Source organism: Monomorium pharaonis, chromosome 6 (genome assembly GCF_013373865.1).
Source record: "Monomorium pharaonis isolate MP-MQ-018 chromosome 6, ASM1337386v2, whole genome shotgun sequence".
In the NCBI taxonomy this organism is placed as follows: domain Eukaryota; kingdom Metazoa; phylum Arthropoda; class Insecta; order Hymenoptera; family Formicidae; genus Monomorium; species Monomorium pharaonis.
This window is the reverse complement of record NC_050472.1, coordinates 12,998,893-13,021,768: the sequence shown is the minus strand read 5'-3', so window position 1 is coordinate 13,021,768 and position 22,876 is coordinate 12,998,893. Positions and strand designations below refer to the sequence as shown.

The window sequence follows — 22,876 nt, the reverse complement described above, 5'->3', positions numbered from 1 at the left end:
ATATATTTGTGCGTGCGCGCGCGCGTGTGTGTGTGTAAAATTATGTAAATTTACATAATATTATATAAAAACATATTTTATTAAAAATTATTAATTACTACACTGAAAAAAAAAAGTAATATATTTAATAAGATATGTTATTGCGGGCTGCCAATTATAGATATATTTACATATTCAATACAACACATTACTCAATACAATAATATATGCTATTGCAGTATCAACATTGTACTTGCATTAATAGCAAATATTATTGTATTGAGTATTTTATGTAGTTGGCAGCCCGCAATCACATATGTCATTGGCTATATTACATTTTTTTTCTGTGTAAATTCTTTTAACTTTTTTTAAATAAATACATACATATGTATGTGTGTATGTGTATTTATAAAAAAAAGTTTCAAAAAAATAAGTAAATAATTTTAATTAAAATATGTTTTTATATAATATTATGTAATTATTTATAAACTTACACTTACACGTTTTTTATTCAAAATTGCAGAAGATAGAAAATAGATTATAGAAAGGAAAAGAGATAAAGAAGAGAGATTCATAAAAAATAAAGTTTAAAAAATTAATATATTTATAATATAATTATTATTAAATATAATTATATAATAATATTATATAATTATTTATAAAATTACACATAAACTGCAAAAATGTAATATATTTAATAAAATATGTAGTTGCAGTCCTGTCAACTACAGATGTACTCAATGCAATAATATATGTTATTGCATATCAATATCTTTAAATATTATTTTATAATCTTTTAGAAAAAAAGAAGAAAAGGAAATAGATTGATAGAGCATTAACAGTAAATATTATTGTATTGAATATTTTATGTAGTTAGCAGCTCGCAATTACATATATTATTGGCTATATTTTTTTTCTGTGTGTGTATATTTGGGCGTGCGCGCGCGCGTGTGTGTTTGTGTAAAATTATGTAAATTTATAAATAATTACATAATATATAAAAATATATTTTATTAAAAATTATTATTTACGTAATTCTTTTAACTTTTTTAAATGAATACATATATATGTGTGTGTGTGTGTATTTATTTAAAAAAAAAGTTTAAAAAAATTAAGTAAATATTTTTTATTAAAATATGTTTTTATATAATATTATGTAATTATTTATAAACTTACACTTACGTTTTTTAAAATTGCAGAAGATAGAGGATAGATTATAGAGAGGAAAAGAGATAAAGAAGAGAGAAAAAAAAGAGAGAAAATTTAAAAAGCATAATCTTTTAAAATTAATAAAGATAAAGATATTTACATAAAAAAAAAAAAAACGGAGAAAGAAAAAAGGAAGAAAGACGAGGAAGGTATATAATAATTGTTTAAAAAGCTGTTGCGTTATTTTTTTTTAATAATTACATAATATATAAAAACATTTTATAAAAAATTATTATTTACTTAATTTTTTTAACTTTTTTAAAATAAATACATACATACATATATGTATAAATATGTATATATATATATATATATATATATATATATACATATATATGAATGTATATACATATACATATGATTATATATGAATAATTTTTTCCAAATTAAAAATTTTTTATAACAAAGCATGTTTAAATCTATAATTGTTTAAAAAGCTGTTGCGTTATTTTTTTTTTAAATAATTACATAATATTATATAAAAACATATTTTATTAAAAATCATTATTTACTTAATTTTTTTAACTTTTTTGTGTGTAAGAGTGATATTAAGAAACATGCAAATATAATATAATTAATAATTTGTGTTTAGAGAGAGAGAGAGAGAGAGAGAGAGAGAGAGAGAGAGAGAGAGAGAGAGAGAGAGAGAGAGAGAGAGAGAGAGAGGTTGAAGAATTGTTGCCTTTAATCCGCGATGCTGATTGGTTCTTTCGCTGATCATTGAGCCGCATGCTTCGTAGTGTTTGACAGTTGTGTTTGACAGTTGTGTTTTCAAATCAAAATTGGTTATATCAAAAGTGTGTAAGTAATAAGGTAAGTAATAAAGAGATATATTAAGTAATAATATAATCTCTCTCTCTCGGAAATAACAATAATATCTTTAAAATTTTATAATCTTTTAGAAAAAAAGAAGGAAAGGAAATAGATTGGTAGGAGAAAGAGAGAGTTTCGACTTTTGTAGAAAGAAGAAGCAGAAAAGGAAATAGAAGGTGAAACAGCGACTTTTATAGAAAGAAGGAGCGGAAAAAGAGAGAGAAAAAGAGAGTGTAAGAAAGAAGAAAAAGAAAAGTGTTAGAGCATTAACAGTAAATATTATTGTATTGAGTATTTTATGTAGTTAGCAGCTCGCAATTACATATATTATTGGCTAATTTTTTTCTGTGTGTGTATATTTGTGTATGCGCGCGCGTGTGTGTGTGTGTGTGTAAAATTATGTAAATTTATAAATAATTACATAATATTATATAAAAATATATTTTATTAAAAATTATTATTTACTTAATTCTTTTAACTTTTTTTAAATAAATACATACATATGTGTGTGTGTGTGTATTTATAAAAAAAAAAGTTTAAAAAAAATAAGTAAATAATTTTTATTAAAATATGTTTTTATATAATATTAAGATATATTAAGTAATAATGTAATATATATAGGAAATAACAATAATATCTTTAAAATTTTATAATCTTTTAGAAAAAAAGAAGGAAAGGAAATAGATTGGTAGGAGAAAGAGAGTTTCGACTTTTGTTGAAAAAAGAAGCAGAAAAGAAAACAGAAGGAGAAACAGCGACTTCTATAGAAAGAAGGAGCAGAAAAAGAGAGAGAGAGAAAGAGAGTGTAAGAAAGAAGAAAAAGAAGAGTGTTACAGCATTAACAGTAAATATTATTGTATTGAATATTTTATGTAGTTAGCAGCTCGCAATTACATATATTATTGGCTATATTTTTTTCTGTGTGTGTATATTTGTGCGTGCGCGCGCGCGTGTGTGTGTGTGTGTAAAATTATGTAAATTTATAAATAATTACATAATATTATATAAAAATATATTTTATTAAAAATTATTATTTACTTAATTCTTTTAACTTTTTTTAAATAAATACATATATGTGTGTGTGTGTGTATTTATAAAAAAAAGTTTAAAAAAAATATGTAAATAATTTTTATTAAAATATGTTTTTATATAATATTATGTAATTATTTATAAACTTACACTTACACGTTTTTTATTTAAAATTGCAGAAGATAAAGGATAGAGGATTAAAGAAAGAGAAAAAGATAAAGAAAGGAGAGAAAAAAAGAAAAGAGAGAAAAGATTCAAAAAGCATAATTCTTTTAAATTAATAAACATTAAGATATTTCATAAAAAAGCGGAGAGAAAAAGGAAGAAAGACGAGATAGGTATTTAATAATTGTTTAAAAAGCTGTAAAGCTTGTTTTGTCAAAATTTTGAATTTTTAATGACTTAATTGCGTTTTTATTTTTAACATATATAAATGTTTTTATTTAAGGTTAAAGAAAATAAACATTATATTAAAAAAAGAAAAAAAGAAATAGAGGAAGCAGAGAGTAAGAAAAGAAAAAAAGAAATATTAAAGAGGTATATACAGAAAATAGAAATAAAAATTTACATAATATTAATGAATGTCAGGGGTAGAAAATCAATATATCATTTGGTTGTAATTAACATTGACTCCAAACTGGTAGATATATTGATTTTCTTATAGCTGTTTCAAAATCAATTAATATAGCTGATACGGACGTAAAACCATATATACACTGCAAAAAAATGTAATGTATCCAATGAGATATGTAGTTGAGGACTGCCTACTCAATGCAATACTATATGTTATATTAGCACTTAACAAATCAAACTTTCACCTAGGGATTCTCAAAGTAGAGTCTTTGCCCTTTAATTTAAAAAAAGTACATGTAATTTAGATGATTTTTCGCAAAGTTGCATCACTTTGAAGATTGCCTAAAAATCGGTCAAAACTTTTGTCTCGTTTTCTTTTGCGCCAGTGTTTATATAGATATTTATAAAAAATAAAAAGTTTAAAAAAATTGCAAGAATTAAGTGATAGGTAGAAGAAGAAGAGAAAGAGAGAGAGAGAGAGAGAGAGAGAGAGAGAGAGAGAGAGAGAGAGAAGGAAAGAGAGAGAGAGAGAGAGAGAGAGAGAGAGAGAGAGAGAGAGAGAGAGAGAGAGAGAGAGAGAGAGAGAGAGAGAGAGAGAGAGAAGGAAAGAGAGAGAGACAGAGAAATTAAGTAAATTTGAAGATCTTATTAAGAGAGAAAAAGAGAGAGAGTGCGAGATTTCGGGAAGGTAACATTTGCGTTTTAAATATTTTGAAAAAAAGGAATCTTAAACTCTTAATTCTCATTTCTTATTAATTATCATTCTCAATAATTATCAATTTTTATTAATTATTATTATTCTCATTAAATATCATTTGCGTTTTAATTATTTTGACATTTTGTGTATTTTAATAGAAGAAAAGGAATGAGATTAAAGAGAAAGAATTGAGATCGAGAGAGTTTAAAAAAGAAATCCAGAAAGTGAAAGTGTTGAAATTTGATTGAAAATTATCAGGTAACATTACGTATAATATTATAAATTTTAATTTATTTAAAAATTTAAATTTAATGTTGTATTATTAAGGCATAAGATTTAAAAAATTTAATTTTAAAGTTGTTGGATGCTTGTTGTCAGAAGTTGTTGAAATGGTCAGAGAGCGATAGTGAGTTTTATCGAAAGAGATTAGAAAAGGAAAGAGATTAGATGAAAGGAAATTATAATTGAGAGAAATTAAACAAGAAAGCCAGAAAGTGAAAGTTTTGAAATTTTATTGAAAATTAACAGGTAACGTTACATATAATATATTATAATTTTTAATTTATTTAAAGGGGATTAAGTATGGAGGTAAAGTGTGTAAGAGATGATATTAAGAAACATGCAAATATAATATAATTAATAATTTGTGTTTAGAGAGAGAGAGAGAGAGAGAGAGAGAGAGAGAGAGAGAGAGAGAGAGAGGTGGGGAGGAGGGGGAAGAATGAGAGAGCGTGAGAGATATAGAAGAGGATTAAATAAAAAAGTAAAGTGTGTAAGAGTAATATTGAACAATATGAAAATAATATAATTAATATAATTAATAATATAATTAATAATTTAGAGAGGGGGAAAGGGAGAATGAGGGAGCGTGAGATAGAGAAGGGCATTAAATATGATAAAGTGTGTGAGAGTAATATTACAGAAGAAGAATAAGTGCAATGTTCAATATAAAAATGCTAAGTGGCGCGCGCGAAGCGCGCGCAATGTTGTGTTCTAGTAGACACATTAAAAAACGCACCAAAGCACTAAAACTCCGTGACCATTCATATGTAAGTAATGATGCAAAAAACTTGACATTAAAAATTGCATAGCTATTCCATACATTAGAGGACTTAGAGGAGTAAGAACATCAGTTCTATGCTAAAAAAAGTGTGGTCTTGACATAGTATACATATACAGTCCCCCAAAAACTCGACTCTCACATAAAGAGAGGTAAAGATCGATTACAGATGAATAAGAGAACTGATGTAGTGTACAAGATCAATTGTAATAACTGCAATGTCACATACATTGGGCAGACAAAGAGACATTTAGAGACTAGATTGAAAGAACATCGACAGAATATTAAAAAACACGAAAATACCAATCTGTTGTAAGTAGGCACCGCGCATTACACGATCATGATTTCGACTGGCAAAGTATTGAGACCTTACATAGCAAAAGGCACAGGAGAAAGAGAGAGATCGCAGAAACATTCTTTATTAAAAAACATTGTAACACTATTAATTTAAAAAAAGACACCGAAAATTTAAATCCAATTTATAATCATATAATAAAATCCGCCTAATATTGTCTGCACTTGTCAGATTTGTTTCTCTCTCTCTTTTTGTTTATCCGTGTATTCATTGCAGTGACTTTCTGACATCGTGTTTCCACACCGCATTGTTGCTCTTATGTTCTCAGTCTGCTTGTTACCATATGACCGTTAAGATGTGATAAATGTAATGACTATTTAAAATAATCTTTCTTTTGATGTGGTGAAGTTTACTTTTTATTACTTAATGCGTTATGATCTTACTATGCAACTCCGACACGCAGACAAGTAAGTTATTGACATTTCTAATTATCACCACCTCTTATTGGAATTTCACCTTATTGTATGGGGCTCATTTTTAATTAGACTGGCTTCCACATGATTCGTTGAAACATATCATGAGAATGTGGTTTGGATGCACGAGACTGACGAATTGCAATTGATAATTGTTTTACCTGCGTAGATTAAGGTATTTATTTTTTTTTATTATATACCGCGTTCTAATTTGAGAATGTGTTATGACTTCTATGTGGGATGTAATATATTTGTTCATTGTAGATAATACTTGAAAAGGACCCAAACCAAGGGTTAAAACGTAGTATTTGTAATTAATTCAATTAATTGGCCAGTTGGGTCGACAAAAAACTATCTCACTGTTATTTATTCGCTGGCGATTAACATTTATCTTCGACTTTATTATTGTTTGGTTTCAGATTTCTGAGTGCTAAGCGTTCTTCTCTGTTTATATTTTGGCTGGAAAGTTTTGCTTGTAGAGGATATTGGCCGTCCGTCTTCTAATGTCGTTGTTTTCTTCAGGAGAGAGGTGAAAAATAGCCGTTTCAATTTGGTTGATGATTTCTTCCCTAGGAATGCTAGTAGGGGTGACTGTAAAATTAAGTTTTTTCAAAAGGACAGAAACTTCAGATGGAGATAGAGTTTGACTGCTAAGATTTTTTACTGTATGTGTGGAAACTGGAGTTTGGACCAGAGGACTGATCTTATATTTACTTTTTTATTTCCGTGTTCTTGTCTCAACGGAACAGTTAGCTTGTTTGTATGTTATTCGATCCAGTGTTTGCCACGATTCCGGGTTCAAAGAGTTGGAAAGACAAAGATGTAATTTAAATAGTTTCCGAGAAGTCTCAGCTAGATCTTCTTTAGTTGCTGACATTCTTTCTCTAACTAACTTCAACGATGCTTGTCGAAGAATGCCTTTCGCCTGGTTCGAAGATGGTACGAAGTTTTATAATCGAAAGCATTTTGGTACCACTTGATGATCACGGCACTGTTTAAAAAAAAGCTAATGAGCACAGTTGTAGGTGCATGGACTTTTTGAATTTAGCAAATTTATTAATCAACACTGGGATAGCTTCTCCGTGGATGCTCTTTGTTTGCTCTTGCTGCGTTCTGGTACAGCGTTGCGCCGATGTATCGTAAACGTTGCAATTTGTGTGTGTGTGTGTGTGTGTGTGTATGTGTGTGTGTGTGTGTGTACGAACATAATTAAAAATTTATTGAAGAGAGGAAAAAGATAGAAAGAGATAGTCATGAAATTCGTAAAAGGTTCATGTTATAACGTCTAAACAATATGTAAAGGAATAATTTTAAAAATTATCTCTGAAATTTAACACGCAGTATACGAAATATCATGAATTCCATAAACCCACATTGGATAATCCATACTGCCGTCTTTTCTATTTAATTGTAATATGTGTATGTGCTAAAATATATTTTGGTTAAAATAATCAAAATGCGTCTATTGTTAGTTAAATTCACGCTCCGGATTAATATAGATTTTTTATTAGGCAACTTACCATTCCTGTAGCTACTTGTCGAGCAAAATTCAATAAATCAGCAGAAGTAACATTTTCTGTATATTTCATCACATCTGGAAAAACATCAATATATATAGAAGAATTATGTAATATATTATGTGTGATTGTTTTGTGTGATTTACCTTGTTGAATATCATATAAGTGATTGGCGATTCTATATGCGTTCTTATAATTGGAGACATATTTTTCTGCGTAATAGAAAAATTGTTGTTTGAAAAATTACTTGAAATTATTGTGTAATGTATGATATATGTATAATCACAATATGGTAAATGTAGATATATGTATATTATTAAACCAGGGATGGGAAAGTAACTTTTTAAAAGTAACTATTATAGTTACTGTTATCGTTACTTAGAAAAGTAACAATTAATTATTTTTTCCGTTATTTTTTTAATGTTAAAATGAAATTAAATAAAAAATTTGTTTGTAAATATTTTTTTATTTAAAATATTAACAAACGCAATAAATTAATTTTAACATATAACAATATTAGTACATTGATTTTTCCGATTGGTATATATTTAAACATATTAATGGATTAAGTAGACCGCTTAACAGTCCATATCGGATATTAGTAATAAATATAACTTTTTTATTAACTTAAATTTTTTGCTCATTTAAACTGCGCGCTAACAGATTCCGTCAGACTTGCAATACAGTTACTAAGCTAAATATCGATGCTTTAGAGGGAAGCGTTACATTTGCCCACGTCAATATTGGCCACGCGTCAATATTGGCCACACATTTCTGCGCAGGGCACTTCTACCAACGGGGTGGGTGCAGAAGGGGAGCCGATGGCGCCTTACACACCCGCGCGCGTGTAGTGTGTGTGTGTGTGTTCACACAAAACGAGATCCTTATCAATACCGGTTTCTTAACTTCAATAACTGTGTCCGTTTGGTCAATATTAACGTGGCCAATATTGACATGGCCATTTTTGACGTAGGCAATATTACGCGTGGCCATTATTGATGTGGCCAATATTGACGTGGCCAATATTAACGTGGGCAAACAGGTGCCACTCGCTTTATAGTATCTTGAAATTCTGCGAGGGAGAATTTTAAGATACTATAAAGCATCGATATTCAAGCTTAGTAACTGTGTTGCAAGTCTGACGAAACCTGTCGTTTAAATAAACTAAAAAATTTAAGTTAATGGAAAAATTATATTCACTAATATTTGATGCAGACCGTCAACCCATTAAGTCCCAAGCGGACAATTTTCTGTGATTTTTTAGCGGCATTTTATACTATGAATCTAGTCCTCAAAAAATTTCAAACCAATTTTTTCTTATGTATAATTCTTATGTATTTCCTGAAATTTTAATATCCGTCGTGAGAATTTCTTAAAGATGCGATCTAGAATTATGTTAATTTATTTGCAAAGAAAGTTGATTTTTTCAATGAAATTTTTTTTCAGTCAATATTTACACGTAGAAAACGGATTGAAATATCTCTGAGAAGTTAAAATCTTGTGTCCATGGACCATGAACTTTCAAATGTACGTGTTAGTATATTTCAATTCAAAATGGCGATATCCAATATGGCGGTTAGAAGAGGGAAATCTATGAAATTTTCGATTTTTCTGTATGTAAATATTTCTTTTAATCGCTTTATCAAATTGCATTTTTGAGACATTCTGACGGATATTAAAAGTTTAGAAAATTTTAAATAAAAAAAAATTGGTTTAAATTTTTTTGAGGACTAGATTTGTGGTATAAAATACCGCTAAAAAAAAAGACTGAAAACAGTCCGCTTGGGACTTAATGGGTTAAATTAATTTAATTTTAAATTTGCGAAACCAAACAATTTTTTTAAACAAAATTTTAAAATGCTCAAAATGTAAGTAAAAAATTTTTGGTTAATTAAAGAAAGAAATTAAAAAAGGGTCGACTACGGCCCCCAAAGATATACTTAAGAGAAATACTATTTTATGTAAATTTTGACTTCCTGCATTGTAAATATAATAAAATTATTTAAAGTAAAAATTTGTAAGGCTTTGGAAACATAAAAATTAAACGAGATTTATAGAAAGGAGTCCGCACAGATCTTATGAAAATTGGCCTCTGGTTAAATTGGCTCAAATTTTGGTAGTTCTTAATCACCTGAATAAAAGTCTCTCTTTATATTATAATTACAATCTTGTTCTCTCTTTACATCAATGACATCAGTAGTATCTTGTCTTATACACGTCACATAATTTTTTACCGATGATATCCAGGTGTACCTTACGTGTTCTCCGACATTCTTCATGGTTTGAAGTTTGCTCATTACCAGGGACGTGAATGTTATCTTTAACTATGCATGTAAAAATTCTCTTAAACTTAACCCTTCCAAATCTAAAGTTCTTATTTTCGGAAGCCTGGCTTATGTAAATAGAATCGACTTGAGTTTGCTCCCTCCAATTATTGTAAATGGTACACCTATCCCTTTTGTAAGTGAAGCAAGAAATCTTAATGTGATGTTCGTGTCTACTCTTTCTTGGAGGAGGCATATCTTGTACGTTTCGCAAAGGGTCCATTTTGTGTTGCATAGATTGAAGTTCAATAGGAACTCTCTCTCTACGGAGTTGAGAATAAAGCTGGTTACTACTTTGATTTTGCCTTATTTTGACTACCGGTGCCTGGTGTATCACGGCTTGATTGAGGAGCTTGATGATCAATTATAGAAACTTGCAAATTATTGCATCAGGTTTATCTTTGACCTTAGGCGGGATGAGCATGTTATCCATACAGACGTTGACTTAGGTGGCTCTCTGTAAAAAACAGAAGACTTTATTTCTTGGGCTGCCAGACGTATCGCATCCTCCACATGCGTTCGCCATCTTACTTGAGTGTGTAACGAACCTCCCGTCCGCCGGCACCACCGACCGCGTACGGCCCGGCCGAACCACCGCCGGTCCGCGAAACGGGCATCAGCCCGTCCTAAACGCCGCACAAAAAAGCGTCGAGACGATCACCGTCTCCACTCCGTGTATTTCCTCGCGCTCTCCCAACCTCCATGAAGGAGGGGGGAAACCCGAAGATCCACGAGGATCCTCGATCCTCCACCCGAGCGGGTATAAAAAGCTGCTCCGGTGGAGGCTGCGACACTTCTCGCTCCGAACCGTACGCTGGTAGTCCGATCCCGACCAGAGTGCGATCCTGAGAAGATTCCTGCGATACGACAAGTAGGGTAGAGCGTTCTATGCCTTAACCGAGAGCTCTCGGTGCCGATCGCATTCTCGATTCCTAAGACTCGATTCCGTACACGAGGGTAGAGCCTCCGCCTTCGCCAAGAATTCTCGGCTACGAACAAAAACGGGGTGGAGAGTTCTCCGTCTCCCTCGAGAGATCTCGAAATCGACCGGCGCCTTTTCCTCGATCACCAGACGCAAGTCAAAATCACCGCACGTCACAATACTCCGCGCTTCACACCGCGTACCGCGCACCATCGATCTCGAGGCACCGGCGATTACCGCTCGTCGTACCGCTCACCTCGCCGCGCCACGAAACATCGCTACGCGTCTTGGGGCATTGCCCGCCGGCTCGTCGCCGCACACCGCGACCCCCACCGGGCTATCCACACGAGTGGGGAAAAACAGCTGATACGACCAAGCAACGCGCTGTACATACATCATTATATTCATCTGTATATATTGTAAATACGTTTCAAATTAAAATATATTATTCTGTCGTTTTACTAAAAACCGAAAAGTCTATTGTTTCAGGGACCTTTCCTACACCCGATCCCCGGCGAATTAAAAAGTCCGCGTAGGAAATACGGTCCGTTACAAGTGATTTTTTTACACTTTGGAATCCAGAGCTTAGAAGATCTGATCGTATTGCTACTTCTTCGTGCACTCTTCATATACCTTCTTTCCGTATTTCTATTTATATGAACTCTTTTCATCTCTCTTCTATTTGTTTTTGGCGCTTTCTTCCGGATAATATCACCTCTGCTCCCTCTCTTGCGACTTTTAAAAGTCTCCTTCGCTCTTTCCTATTTGCGTCTGAAGCGGTTTGACATCCTTGCACATTTGTGTCTTTCTAGTTTTTTGCATGTATCTTTCATGTTTCTGCGTGGTTAGTAAATTGGTATGTAGACATTAGTTTTTAAGTCTTCAATATGATATAATCTATTTGGCATGTTACCTTTTTTTCGACACTGTCCTTTCTCTTGCGTTTGCCTTATCTTCTTTGTTTTGTTAACATATTATGCTTCACTTTACTTTGCATTAGCTCATTGTTATTAGTTTAAGTTATATTAAGGTCAACAGATATCGGCTTTTTGCTTTTTCTTGCTTGTTATTCTTGCATTATATCTTATATTTCTCCTTATTTTGTATTTGTATTATTGTTATCACGTTTATGTTAAGTTTCTTTTATTCTGTATCAGCTTATTACTATTAAGTATAATATTATAATAACTTGCTCATAAAGATATATTCCTGGAAACGATTTTACATCTTGGACATATATTTCATACTTTTATAATTACGATAAAATGAAAGAAAACCGATCATATCTTAAATTGATTGACGCACAATATAAAACGCACAATGTAAAACTCACAAATTTTGACAAAATGAAGATAAAATACGTGACACAAATATTAAATTATTTACTTTCTTCTGCAATGTGTACATATATATTTTTTTAAAAATTACCTGAAGACGCTATAGGAATAGTAAAATTTTTTACAGAGATTTACAGAGATTTGATCAACTTTTAATATACTTAATTCATCAGGATTTAAATAAAAAAAAAAAATTTAATAAACCATAGGTCGGAAAGAAGGTACGCAAAATCAAAAAGACTTTATGTTTGAATGTTTTAATTTTTTAGATAAGGTAAAAGTTTGAAATATCAAAACTGGAAAAGATATAATCAGTTTTATAAAGTCTATTCAAGGTTGGAAAATAACAATAAATTCTATTATGCTATTGTGTGATTTTTTGCATGAAAAAGGATACTACCCAGGTAGCAAGATGTCGTCTAATTGACGGCATTTTTTGGTCATTTTATGACGAACCAGACGTCATAATGTCGAGATAAAATGACGTCTAAATGTCGTAAAACTGACATACATTTGTCTCATCTTAACGACGTCATATATTGACGTCAAAAATACGTCATTATTTTCATATTATTGACGTCATTTTCAAGAAGCTAGTATTGTACATTTGACGGTATTTTACTGTTATTTTTATGACAAAACATAGGTTTTTAGATTACATCTAATAAAGATGACATTTTAACGTCATTTTTATGACTATCCCAGATAGTAAAAGCCGTTATTTTGACGTTTTAGAAAATATTTCGGATACATATCATATATAAGCAGTACTTGCATTATGAAAATATCGAAATAACATAATTATAATGTAAAAAAAAATTTACGTTGTTTCTCAACAAGTATCGTGACCCACCACACCATAGTCACACATTTGGGACTGCCTAACTTCCGCGGTCATCCATCCAACTCTGAACCGCCGTGGACGTTGCTTGACTTCAAAGATCGTACGCTACCTAGCACTTTGTGATGATCCATGAACACTTGATGCTCATGAATACATATTTGTTATAGTTATTCAGTTCAATAGATGCGAGAAACATGAAACTTGTAGTTAACTAATATTTTTATAAATAAATATAAATTTACAGGTTTTTTCCTGATTTTTACATATGCGAAATAACATGTGGAATAACTTATAAAAATATGTTTTTGCTCTGTTCTTTTGATAAAGCTAAATTATATCTCAGACAGAACGCAATATTTATAAAATATTTATAAAATATTTATAATATTTATTTAAATATTTTATAAATATTTATCCAAATATTTTATAAATATTTTTGTGGTCTTAGATTTGACAAATCATAAAGATTTATCATAAATATTATAAAAATATTTATGAAATATTTATAAATATTTACGAAATATTACTTATAGAAATCTTTATCTTTATTTACCATAAATATTATATAAAATATTTATATAAAATATTTAATCTATATTTTAATAATATGTTGAATAAAGATTTTTTTCTTCGTGTATATAAAATATGTGTAAAATATTTATATAATATTTTGAAAAAATAAATATTAATAAATATTAATAAATATTTATTATAAATATTATGTGCTGTCTGGAATGATTCTAAAATATTGATAGTATTAATTATATAAAATATTGTATTAATTTTAATAATGTTGTTTATTAATCAATCTTTAAATAATGATTAATAGTTACAGGTAGCAAGGTGTCGTCCACTAGACCTCAATAATTCGTCATTTGAGGTCAAATCGTCAATTATTACAAAGAATTATAGTTATCGTCAGTAATTAGTCACTAATAAAACTTTATTAATACGTCGTAAAATGATCAATTAACTGACGTTATTAATTAGTCAAGAATATGACGTCGGAAATACGTTGTAGAATGGATAAATGACTGACGTAATTAATAGGTAAAAAAATGACATTACTATTACGTCTTTATTTGGTAACATGACGTCTGCGACCTTAAATGACGAATTATTGACGTCGTATTAACGTCACCTTGCTACCTAGGTAATTTTTTTTAACACGTAGAATCAATCAAGATGCCCTTGAAAATATCTTTGGTTATATACGACAATAAAATGGAAATTGCATAAATCCAACAACAATTCAATTTACCAGGTCATTTAGAAAATTGTTTTGCTTTTTCATAATGATACAAATTCTGCTGCAAATTTTAGTGAATAACTTCTAAAGTTTCAGCATTTTTTAAATAAAGAAACAAAAATTGTCAACGACATATTTTTAGAAGATTTATCTGTAAGTAGTAAAGATTATCAAGATTATGATATTCTTGAACAAAATTGAATTCAATATTCTTATCAAAAAATGTTTGGAAAAACACGTTTGTGATGTTTGTAATTCATATGCCAAAAATCACAATGTTAATGATAAAACAATGTTCTCGCATTTTAAACCGTATTCTGGTAACATAGATATGCCATTTCGATCATTGTATGGGGAGTGTCCCAAATGTGCACAGTAATAAACGGACACAGCAGGCTGAGTGGAACGGACACAGTAACAAACGGACACAGACCAAACGGACACAGTAACAAACGGACACAGTGCAAAACGGACACAGACCACATGCGCACAGTGACAAACAGACACAGTAATAAACGGACTTACCACATGGCTTGCGACTTTTCAGGGCCCTACAGACGGGTGGGTGCGGGAAGTGGGGCAAAGCCCCCATTGCACCTGCGCGCGCGCGTGTGTGTATGTGTGTGTGTGTGTGTGTGTGCAAAGCATTCTCTGCACCACATGGATTTGCGATTGTTTCCATTTCGCACCGTGTCTGTTTGGTTTGTGCACATTTGGTCTGTGTTCGTTTCGTACTGTGTCCGTTTAGTCTGTGTCCGTTTGTTACTGTGTCTGTCTCACTCAGCCTGTTGTGTCTGTTTATTACTGTGCGCAACTGGTACTCATTCATTGTATGTTCCATCTGAAAGTTTTGTACATTTTGTTAGCGAAATGAATAGAATTTTTTATGAAAAGTTCGAAGAATTTATTGTAAAAAATAAAGTTGTAAACAAATTTATTAAAGAATTAGAAAAAAACAAACTTTCTACATCCGTGTGAAAACTTTCCGCCTGATTATGTAATACATTTATTTTCACGAATGGGAATATATTTTACTTTAAAATTTACTAATAGAAACTTCAAAGATAAAGATAAAAAAATAAATTACTCATCTGGCAAAATAAATAATATAAATAAACAATAAATTTGGTTCCAAAATTATCTGACTTGCTCATTTCATTTCTCGTTGCCCCATTTTCCTTCTATGCTTGCATGTTAAAGTCTATACAGTATTAACATAAAATAATATAAAAAAGTTATTCTTGTAATTTTACCTTTATAACAATTATTTTTTATAATTTTATCTATACAGCAAATGTAATTAAATTATATTCATTTTAAGAGAGCTTTTTTTTTAAAGAAACCACATACATATATGAGCAAAAATATCACTTTTGTCGTGCCCTGGTCTCGGGACACGTTACGAGATCGCTGCCGATGACTCCTCAGGATCAGGTTTTGTAGAGTAACGCCGAGAGTAGTTATAAACAGATATATTTGTTTCAAATAGTTACAGTTCTCACTTATTAAACCCGAATTGATAAGTGTCGCAAATGATTAAGTACAATTATGCGTTACGACGAGCGACATAGATTCGTCGCTGTATTAATTAATAATGAGCGTGCTCGTTCTCTTTCCGCGGTGTTTATATACACCGCTTTTCGGGCTTGTTGCCAGAGAATTTCTCCCGCGGTCACAGGCCCGTGCACTTGCTTAGCCAACAATTGCTGGCTACGTGCATTCCATCGGAAATCAGGAGACTTCGAGCGGCAATCGAGTACATTGCCCGGTGCGACGTCCGGTGTGAAAGCCGGACAGTGTCCTCACGCGAGATGTTACTCGACATTCTTATCGCCCACGCTATTCTCGGTGTCAGTGTTGGACACTCACAACATTTTATTATTTACAGACAAATCTTAAAAAAACGTATTGTTTATTTCTTTTATTTTATTAAAAATAAAGTTTTTTTATATATATTTTGCTATAATTATTTTAATGTATTTTAAATGTAAGAAATTTTATATTTTTTAAATAATTTTTTAATAACACATTAATAACACACTAATACATTTAAAACATATGTTATTGTTTATAAAAATAATTTGTGTTTATATAAATAAAATATGTTGTAATAATCTTATGTGTTTATATATAATTAATATAATCTAGTAATAAAGTACATTTAAAATTTACTAATGGTAAGGGTTTATAATACTTTTAATATGGCACTTGTGTGTCGCCTAAAAACATGGCGGTAAAAAGTCGATTGAAAAAGATCAAGGATGCCGACACTTCATGTTCCTACTGTATGTCAGTATACTGTGACCGTGCATCGCAGTGCCGCGATCACGGGCCTTAGGGCCGTGACTACCGCGCCGAAGCGGTACCGCTAGCAATAAGAGCGCCACCACCAATCGGAGCACCGCATCACTGCCGATTTTTCAGCGCACACACGCACGCCATGAAATAGCAGCAAACGTTGCCAGCTTTATTCTCAACGTATCACCTCGCAATACATGAACCTCCTGTACAAATTAGCATAGGGACCTGCACTATATTAGCTTAGGATTTATCTTATTACAATAAACCAGTAGTCAAACATGAGAAGCCTTCATTTGCGCACAGTACAATTGGACACGTTGCATTTGCGCACAATTGTTTTTGGACACAACACATATTTTTGTAAAATTTTTAACACATGTGCATGTGAAATTTGTTATTAACTTTGTTAACTAAGCATTTGTTACATTGAACACAGTGCGTTTGCACACAGTTTTTTGCGCAGTTCTTTTGCGCACAGTTCTTTTGCGCACAGTCAAGCAAATCGCATCTAGATATTCATAAATTACAATTGTAGATATATCTAAAGGCCGGTATTCATAATCGAATCTTATTTCAAGATCGTTTCAAGTAATGTCTTAAGATGTTAATACGGGTCTGTGATTGGCTGATGGCATCTTAAGATAATCTTAAGTATAAAACCCGACTATAAATACCAGTCTAAGAAGCGGCAAATAGTTTTGGAAAGTCGCAAACCCATGTAGTGCAGAGAATGCTTTGCACACGCACACATGTGTGCGTGCGAGCGCACGCAGAGAGTGCAAAGAGGGGCTTTCAGCCCCCCTTCCCGCACTCACTCCGTCCATGTTGCTAACTCATGCACATTGCAAACAAAGTAAAGTTCACATGTGTTTGCAGATTTCTAATACAATGTACATGGGTTAGCAAGAATATCTAAATGCTATCCGCTTGACTGTGCGCAAAAAAACTGTGCACAAATGCACTGTGTTTAATGTAACAAATGTTTAATTAACAAAGTTAATAACAAATTTCACACGCATCTGTGCAAGTGTTAAAAATTTTACAAAAATATGTGTTGTGTCTAAAAGCAACTGTGCGCAAATGCGTGTCCAATCGAACAATGTACAAATTTATGTGTACAATACCACGGTGTGCAACGTGTCCAATTATACTGTGTGTCATTGAACCACTCCCGTCAAACGTATATCGCCTGTCTTTTCACTTATTCATGTCCGCTGCCCGAACCCTGAATCCCGCAGTCAATTTTGGAAATTTTGGAAATTTCTTTTTTTAACGATTTTTTCTATTCAATCGTAATTTGATTCACTAATGCTTATTAATTACTTAGAAACATTTGACCATATTAATTTGTAATATTTATTGATTTTTTCACGACCGTAATAATTTTAAAGCCGTTTCTCTTTTGCGCCCCCGTCGTTGCCGTTACCGCTGATCGCGCCACTCCCTACCCCTACGGCCCTGTGGGCATCCCCTCCACTACCGCCGCCTGTCTCGGCGCTTGGAATGGGGATGTCCAAGCAGTATATAAAGCCCGGCCGTTGACCGGGGAAGGATTCCAGTCCTGACCAGACCCTAGTATCGACATCTCGGTATCATCGATTATCTCGGTGTCTAACCAAGGAAGAGTGTGCCCTAACCACCTCGAGCGTACTCGAAGTTTTCTTGAGGAGAGAGTGTACTTTTTCTCCGCCGGGCGTGCTCGGCGATTCCGTTTCGAGAGTGAGGGTGTTCTCTGACACGGTGATAGTGTGTCTCGATCCTGAGGTGTACCTCTCCTTTATCGGGTGTATTCGCTAACCCGTACATATCCAGATTTCGTTCTTCTTCGCTAATTAATTATTAATAATTTCTTAGAATTCCGTGCGTTATTTTTGTAGAAGTATTGCGAAAGCATAAATTGTAAAACACAGCTAACAAAACCAACACGTTCGTTTTAAAACTAGACACTTCTTTTTGCGATTTCATTAATTTCCTGTTAATAACTAAACCGTGATTATTAGTTTTCTATTATTAAATAAGTCGTTAGCATTACAAACCGAACTTTAGTTTACCGCGTGTAATAAGCGAACCGCGGATGCCGAGTCCAAGATATAATTAATCGTCTATGTCCAGCATTTGAGAACAGTGTTAATGTCTTCTTGTTAAAAGTTTAAATAAATAATTTTATTATTTTGCTAAATCAGAGTTTCTTGCTTTCTCGAACCCTGATCCCGGCGAGCGAATCCGGACGCACGAGAAAGTCTTATCGTTACATGTCAACGTAATCAACTTAAAAAATATATTAAGTTGATTTATTTTTCATTAACAAAAATGTAAAAATAAGTAAGAGAAGGTTAAAATATGCAAAAATTCAAAGAAATTAAAACAAATAAAATTTTAAAAAATAAAGTACAAAACTAATTTAAACAAGTTCTTGTCCAATTTTTAAGGTGTTCTTCATACCTCAAATTTTTTAATAATTTTTTTATCCCATTCAAGAGGTCAAACTCTATAAAAAAATACTGTTCCTTTTACTTTCACTTGTAATAATTATAACAATATAATACTGGACAGTATTAAATTAGCCAGTAATTATTGCTTATTTTAAGTACTAAAAGTATTAACAATTGTGCTTTTAATACTTAAAATAAAAATTAATTACTGATCAATTTAATACTGCCTAGTATCACATTTTTATAAAAAGAGTCAAAATCCTTAATATACTTTCCTCTTTTTTTAACATCTTTAAAAATATAGATACAGTCTTTAAATGTGTTTTGTACGCCCAATTTATGTTTAATGCAATAATTTTAAACTTTTAAATGTTCTTAAAATGTGTAAAGCTACAAAAATCATCAAGATCAAGATTATCCAAATTACAAAATACGAATTTATTATAAATTTTATCGATATTTTTTATTAATTTTTAAAATTTAGCGCTCTATTATATAGGTACATATAGTGTTTTTTTATAAATTTAAACTTTCTAAATATGTAACGGTGTATCCCTGAAATGCATCAAAATCATCAAACAACGATGTGTCGTCCATTGCGACGACGGAAGCGCTACGCGCTTCCATTTTAAGGGTGTATCGGACATACAGTCTTAGACAAAAATGCATGAAATTTGAAATACTTAAATATCTATGCCTAACGCATAGTAAATCTAGATGAAAAAAACTTGAACGATAGTTGGAGTCTTATTTTTACTCTTACAAAGGTATTTTTTACGTATTTGCGATTTTTTCACTTATGAGTTTAAACTTTTGACAGTGAAAATGCAGAATTATCTCAAGTTATATTTTATTTCTTTAAAACGGTGTAGTGAAGACAATTAAAACTTGGCAGATATTTTCATCTATTCATATACTAGAAGTACAAAAAAATTCAAAACATTGGTACTATTTCTTCTATCCGTTTCATCCGTCAAGATCGTCCTTTTCCATAATATAGAAAAGGATACCATGTAAAATCAGTGGAAATTAAAATAGTTATAACTCAGCAACCATTTAGTGCATGCGTTTTCAATTTTTTTGCAGTACATTAGGGAAACTAAAAGAACAATTTCACAAATTTTTAGCAACTTTGTACCATTTTGAACTTCAGTCCGATACATCCTTAAACGCATACAGAATAGAATCGCTTGAGACGAGCGTGAAGAAGGGGCAGGTCGCGCGACGGTTAAACAGGTTGCGCACGCGCTCTCTGACCGCCGATATCCACACCTACCGATCACAATAACACCGAAATTTGACGGAATCACGCGACGCCGAAAACAATACGAGAAATTAGGCAGGCTCTGCTCCTTCTCTTTTTTTCTCCACTCTCAGCGACTCCGGTCTCCACTCGCGCAGGGTATAAAAGAAGGACAAGTACGGAGGACAGTACCTTTTTTTCCGCAAGCCCGCACCGAATCCGTTTGATACGACGCTTGCTCCCAGAAATCCGGCAAAAGCAGGCGTCTGAGACTTCTCGGTCTCGGTCAGGTACTTCCCGACCGCCGGCTCCCGAAAATCATCTCCTGTATGGATACGCCTAAGAACGAGGTGAGAACTTCATCCGCCTCGGCCGGGATATACCGGCTAAAGCGTACACGTACCAGCTTCCCAAACCGTCGCAGCTACAGGAGTGTGGATCTCCCGCCTTGGCCGGACTTTCCCGGCTAGCCGCGAATTATATCAAATTCGATACCATTCCTCGGAACCATCGAATGAAACATTCGCGAAACATTAGTAGAAAGTGGGGGAACCCGGCCGTTCCTTCCTTCACTCCGCGTGTAAAACTCCTAAGAACGCGAACAGCTGATCGACGCACCGAAAGCCGTACGTTAAGCGCACGAGACTAGGGGTGCGATCCACTTGACGCTACAAATGCTTTGAAGCATTTGAATGACCAATCGGAACAAAGAATTTTACGAATTGGCCAATCATAGAATGTTTTGAAGCGTTTGTAGCATCAAGTGGATCACAACCTAGAAGCGAAGCACCGCACAAAGCGGAGACGGCGATAATTGCCTGAAATAACTGTATGGCATTTTTACAATCCTAATAAACGATTTTATATTAATTAAAATCGAAGCTGTGTCTCCGGATTTTTCTCCCTCCCTGGTTCCCGACTACAGTCTATCCGCGCACCAGCCCGGAGGAGGAAAAAGGATAGGTGATCGTTACAAATATAAGAAAATTATAATTATTAAAAAACTTGTGGATAAATTACGCATCATATAGATTACTGGATGATGACAATACGGAATTATCAATATTAACTAATCTTTCTATGGATGCACTGCTTGCAAAGCTATATTAAATTTAATAAATTTTTTTAATTTCGGAGAACCTTGTAATAATTCTACATCAAATAATTGGTCAACAACTAAAGACTAAATATAAATTACATATGTTATAAATATGAAATTTACTTCAAACCATAAAAAGTAACAATAAAAGTAATAAATTTGTTACCGTTACTAAAAAAATATAACTACATTACCGTTCCAATTACACAAAAAGAAAAGTAACGGCGTTACCAATCCGTTACCAAAAAAAGTAACTGTAACGGTAACAACGTTACTCCCCAATCCTGTAATATACTAAATATAATATTTTGTTCGCAGTATTATAAAGTCCAATTTCGTAGACTAATATTAATATTAATACGTCCACTTTAATTTTAGAAAAGAATTTCCAAATCTGTAAAAAAAAAATATATATATGAAATTTTATTAATAATGCGCATTAATTATTCTACATTATCGATTTCAATCGAATTTAATGGATATTCCAACATTCCCTTAAGCTGGTTGGAAGAATAAATTAACTCTTCCAATGGTTAAACACGTATTTCATAGTTTTTCATAATTTTGAATCAAAATATAAGAAATGAGGATAGACTTTATAGATATTCTGTATACATATGTCTACATACAAACACACACACACACACGCGCGTATTACCATGATTTATGTTTTTATTATCAAACGACATAGTATTGTATTTCACGATATTGGATTTTAAGTGATTCCTACACTCGAATACAGCATTCATTAAATTCTGCCCAATCTAAAAACAAAATTTAATAAAATAATTGTTCTATATGTATAAATGACAAAGTAATTATTTTAAACAAAACAAAACATTTTTTAAATTTACATATTATTGTATTATATAAAAAAAGGTTACCGAAATCGCACTAGCTTATAAACTGAATATGTCTGAACTGAATCTCACTTTATATAAAAATTTAAGCCATACTTGTACAGTTTTTATAAGATTAAAAAATTTTATAATTACTGCCATATCTCGATAGGACATTTATTAAATAACGGATTGCGATAAAATTTATGCGCAATTGAATCCGTGTATCACGTGAGCAATTGGCAGAAAGTTACTTTTTAAAAGTAACTAAGCGCGGCTTTGTCGCACATAGTCGCCCGATGTCTTGGTGGCGCTTAATTTATGCGAGATAAAAGTACTGCGATTTTTTGAAGTATCCGATGATAGAATTAATGCAATGACTAACGCCGCGGAATAAGAGCATGCTGCGACTCTGAGATGGTCCGACCGTAGAACCACTGTCGCCAATGTTCGTCGCAGCAAATAACAATTTTTTTTTTAATTTAGTTTTCATGATAATCGACGCGATATTTCAGACTGAAACTCGAGTTCTCGAGCTCAAATCCTCCGTAGTCCCGCTCACGTTCGGATCGCGCCTCAGCCGATTAATGACATATCTTGTCCCAAATAAAGTTCAGTGTTTAACTAATTAACGTTCTATT

General features: G+C 32.2%; 1 protein-coding gene across 1 annotated transcript in view; it reads right to left on the bottom strand.

The window, feature by feature from the left end:
• Window positions 1–22,876, bottom strand: part of LOC105835746 (tyrosine-protein kinase receptor torso) — an 86,694-nt gene that overhangs the window by 57,944 nt on the left and 5,874 nt on the right. The window contains exons 7-9 of the mRNA XM_028190260.2: window positions 22,055–22,160; window positions 7,792–7,857; window positions 7,649–7,722 (exon numbers count right to left, since the gene is read on the bottom strand). Coding sequence (XP_028046061.2) covers window positions 7,649–7,722; window positions 7,792–7,857; window positions 22,055–22,160 — 246 coding nt within the window. The remainder of the gene's footprint in view (window positions 1–7,648; window positions 7,723–7,791; window positions 7,858–22,054; window positions 22,161–22,876) is intronic.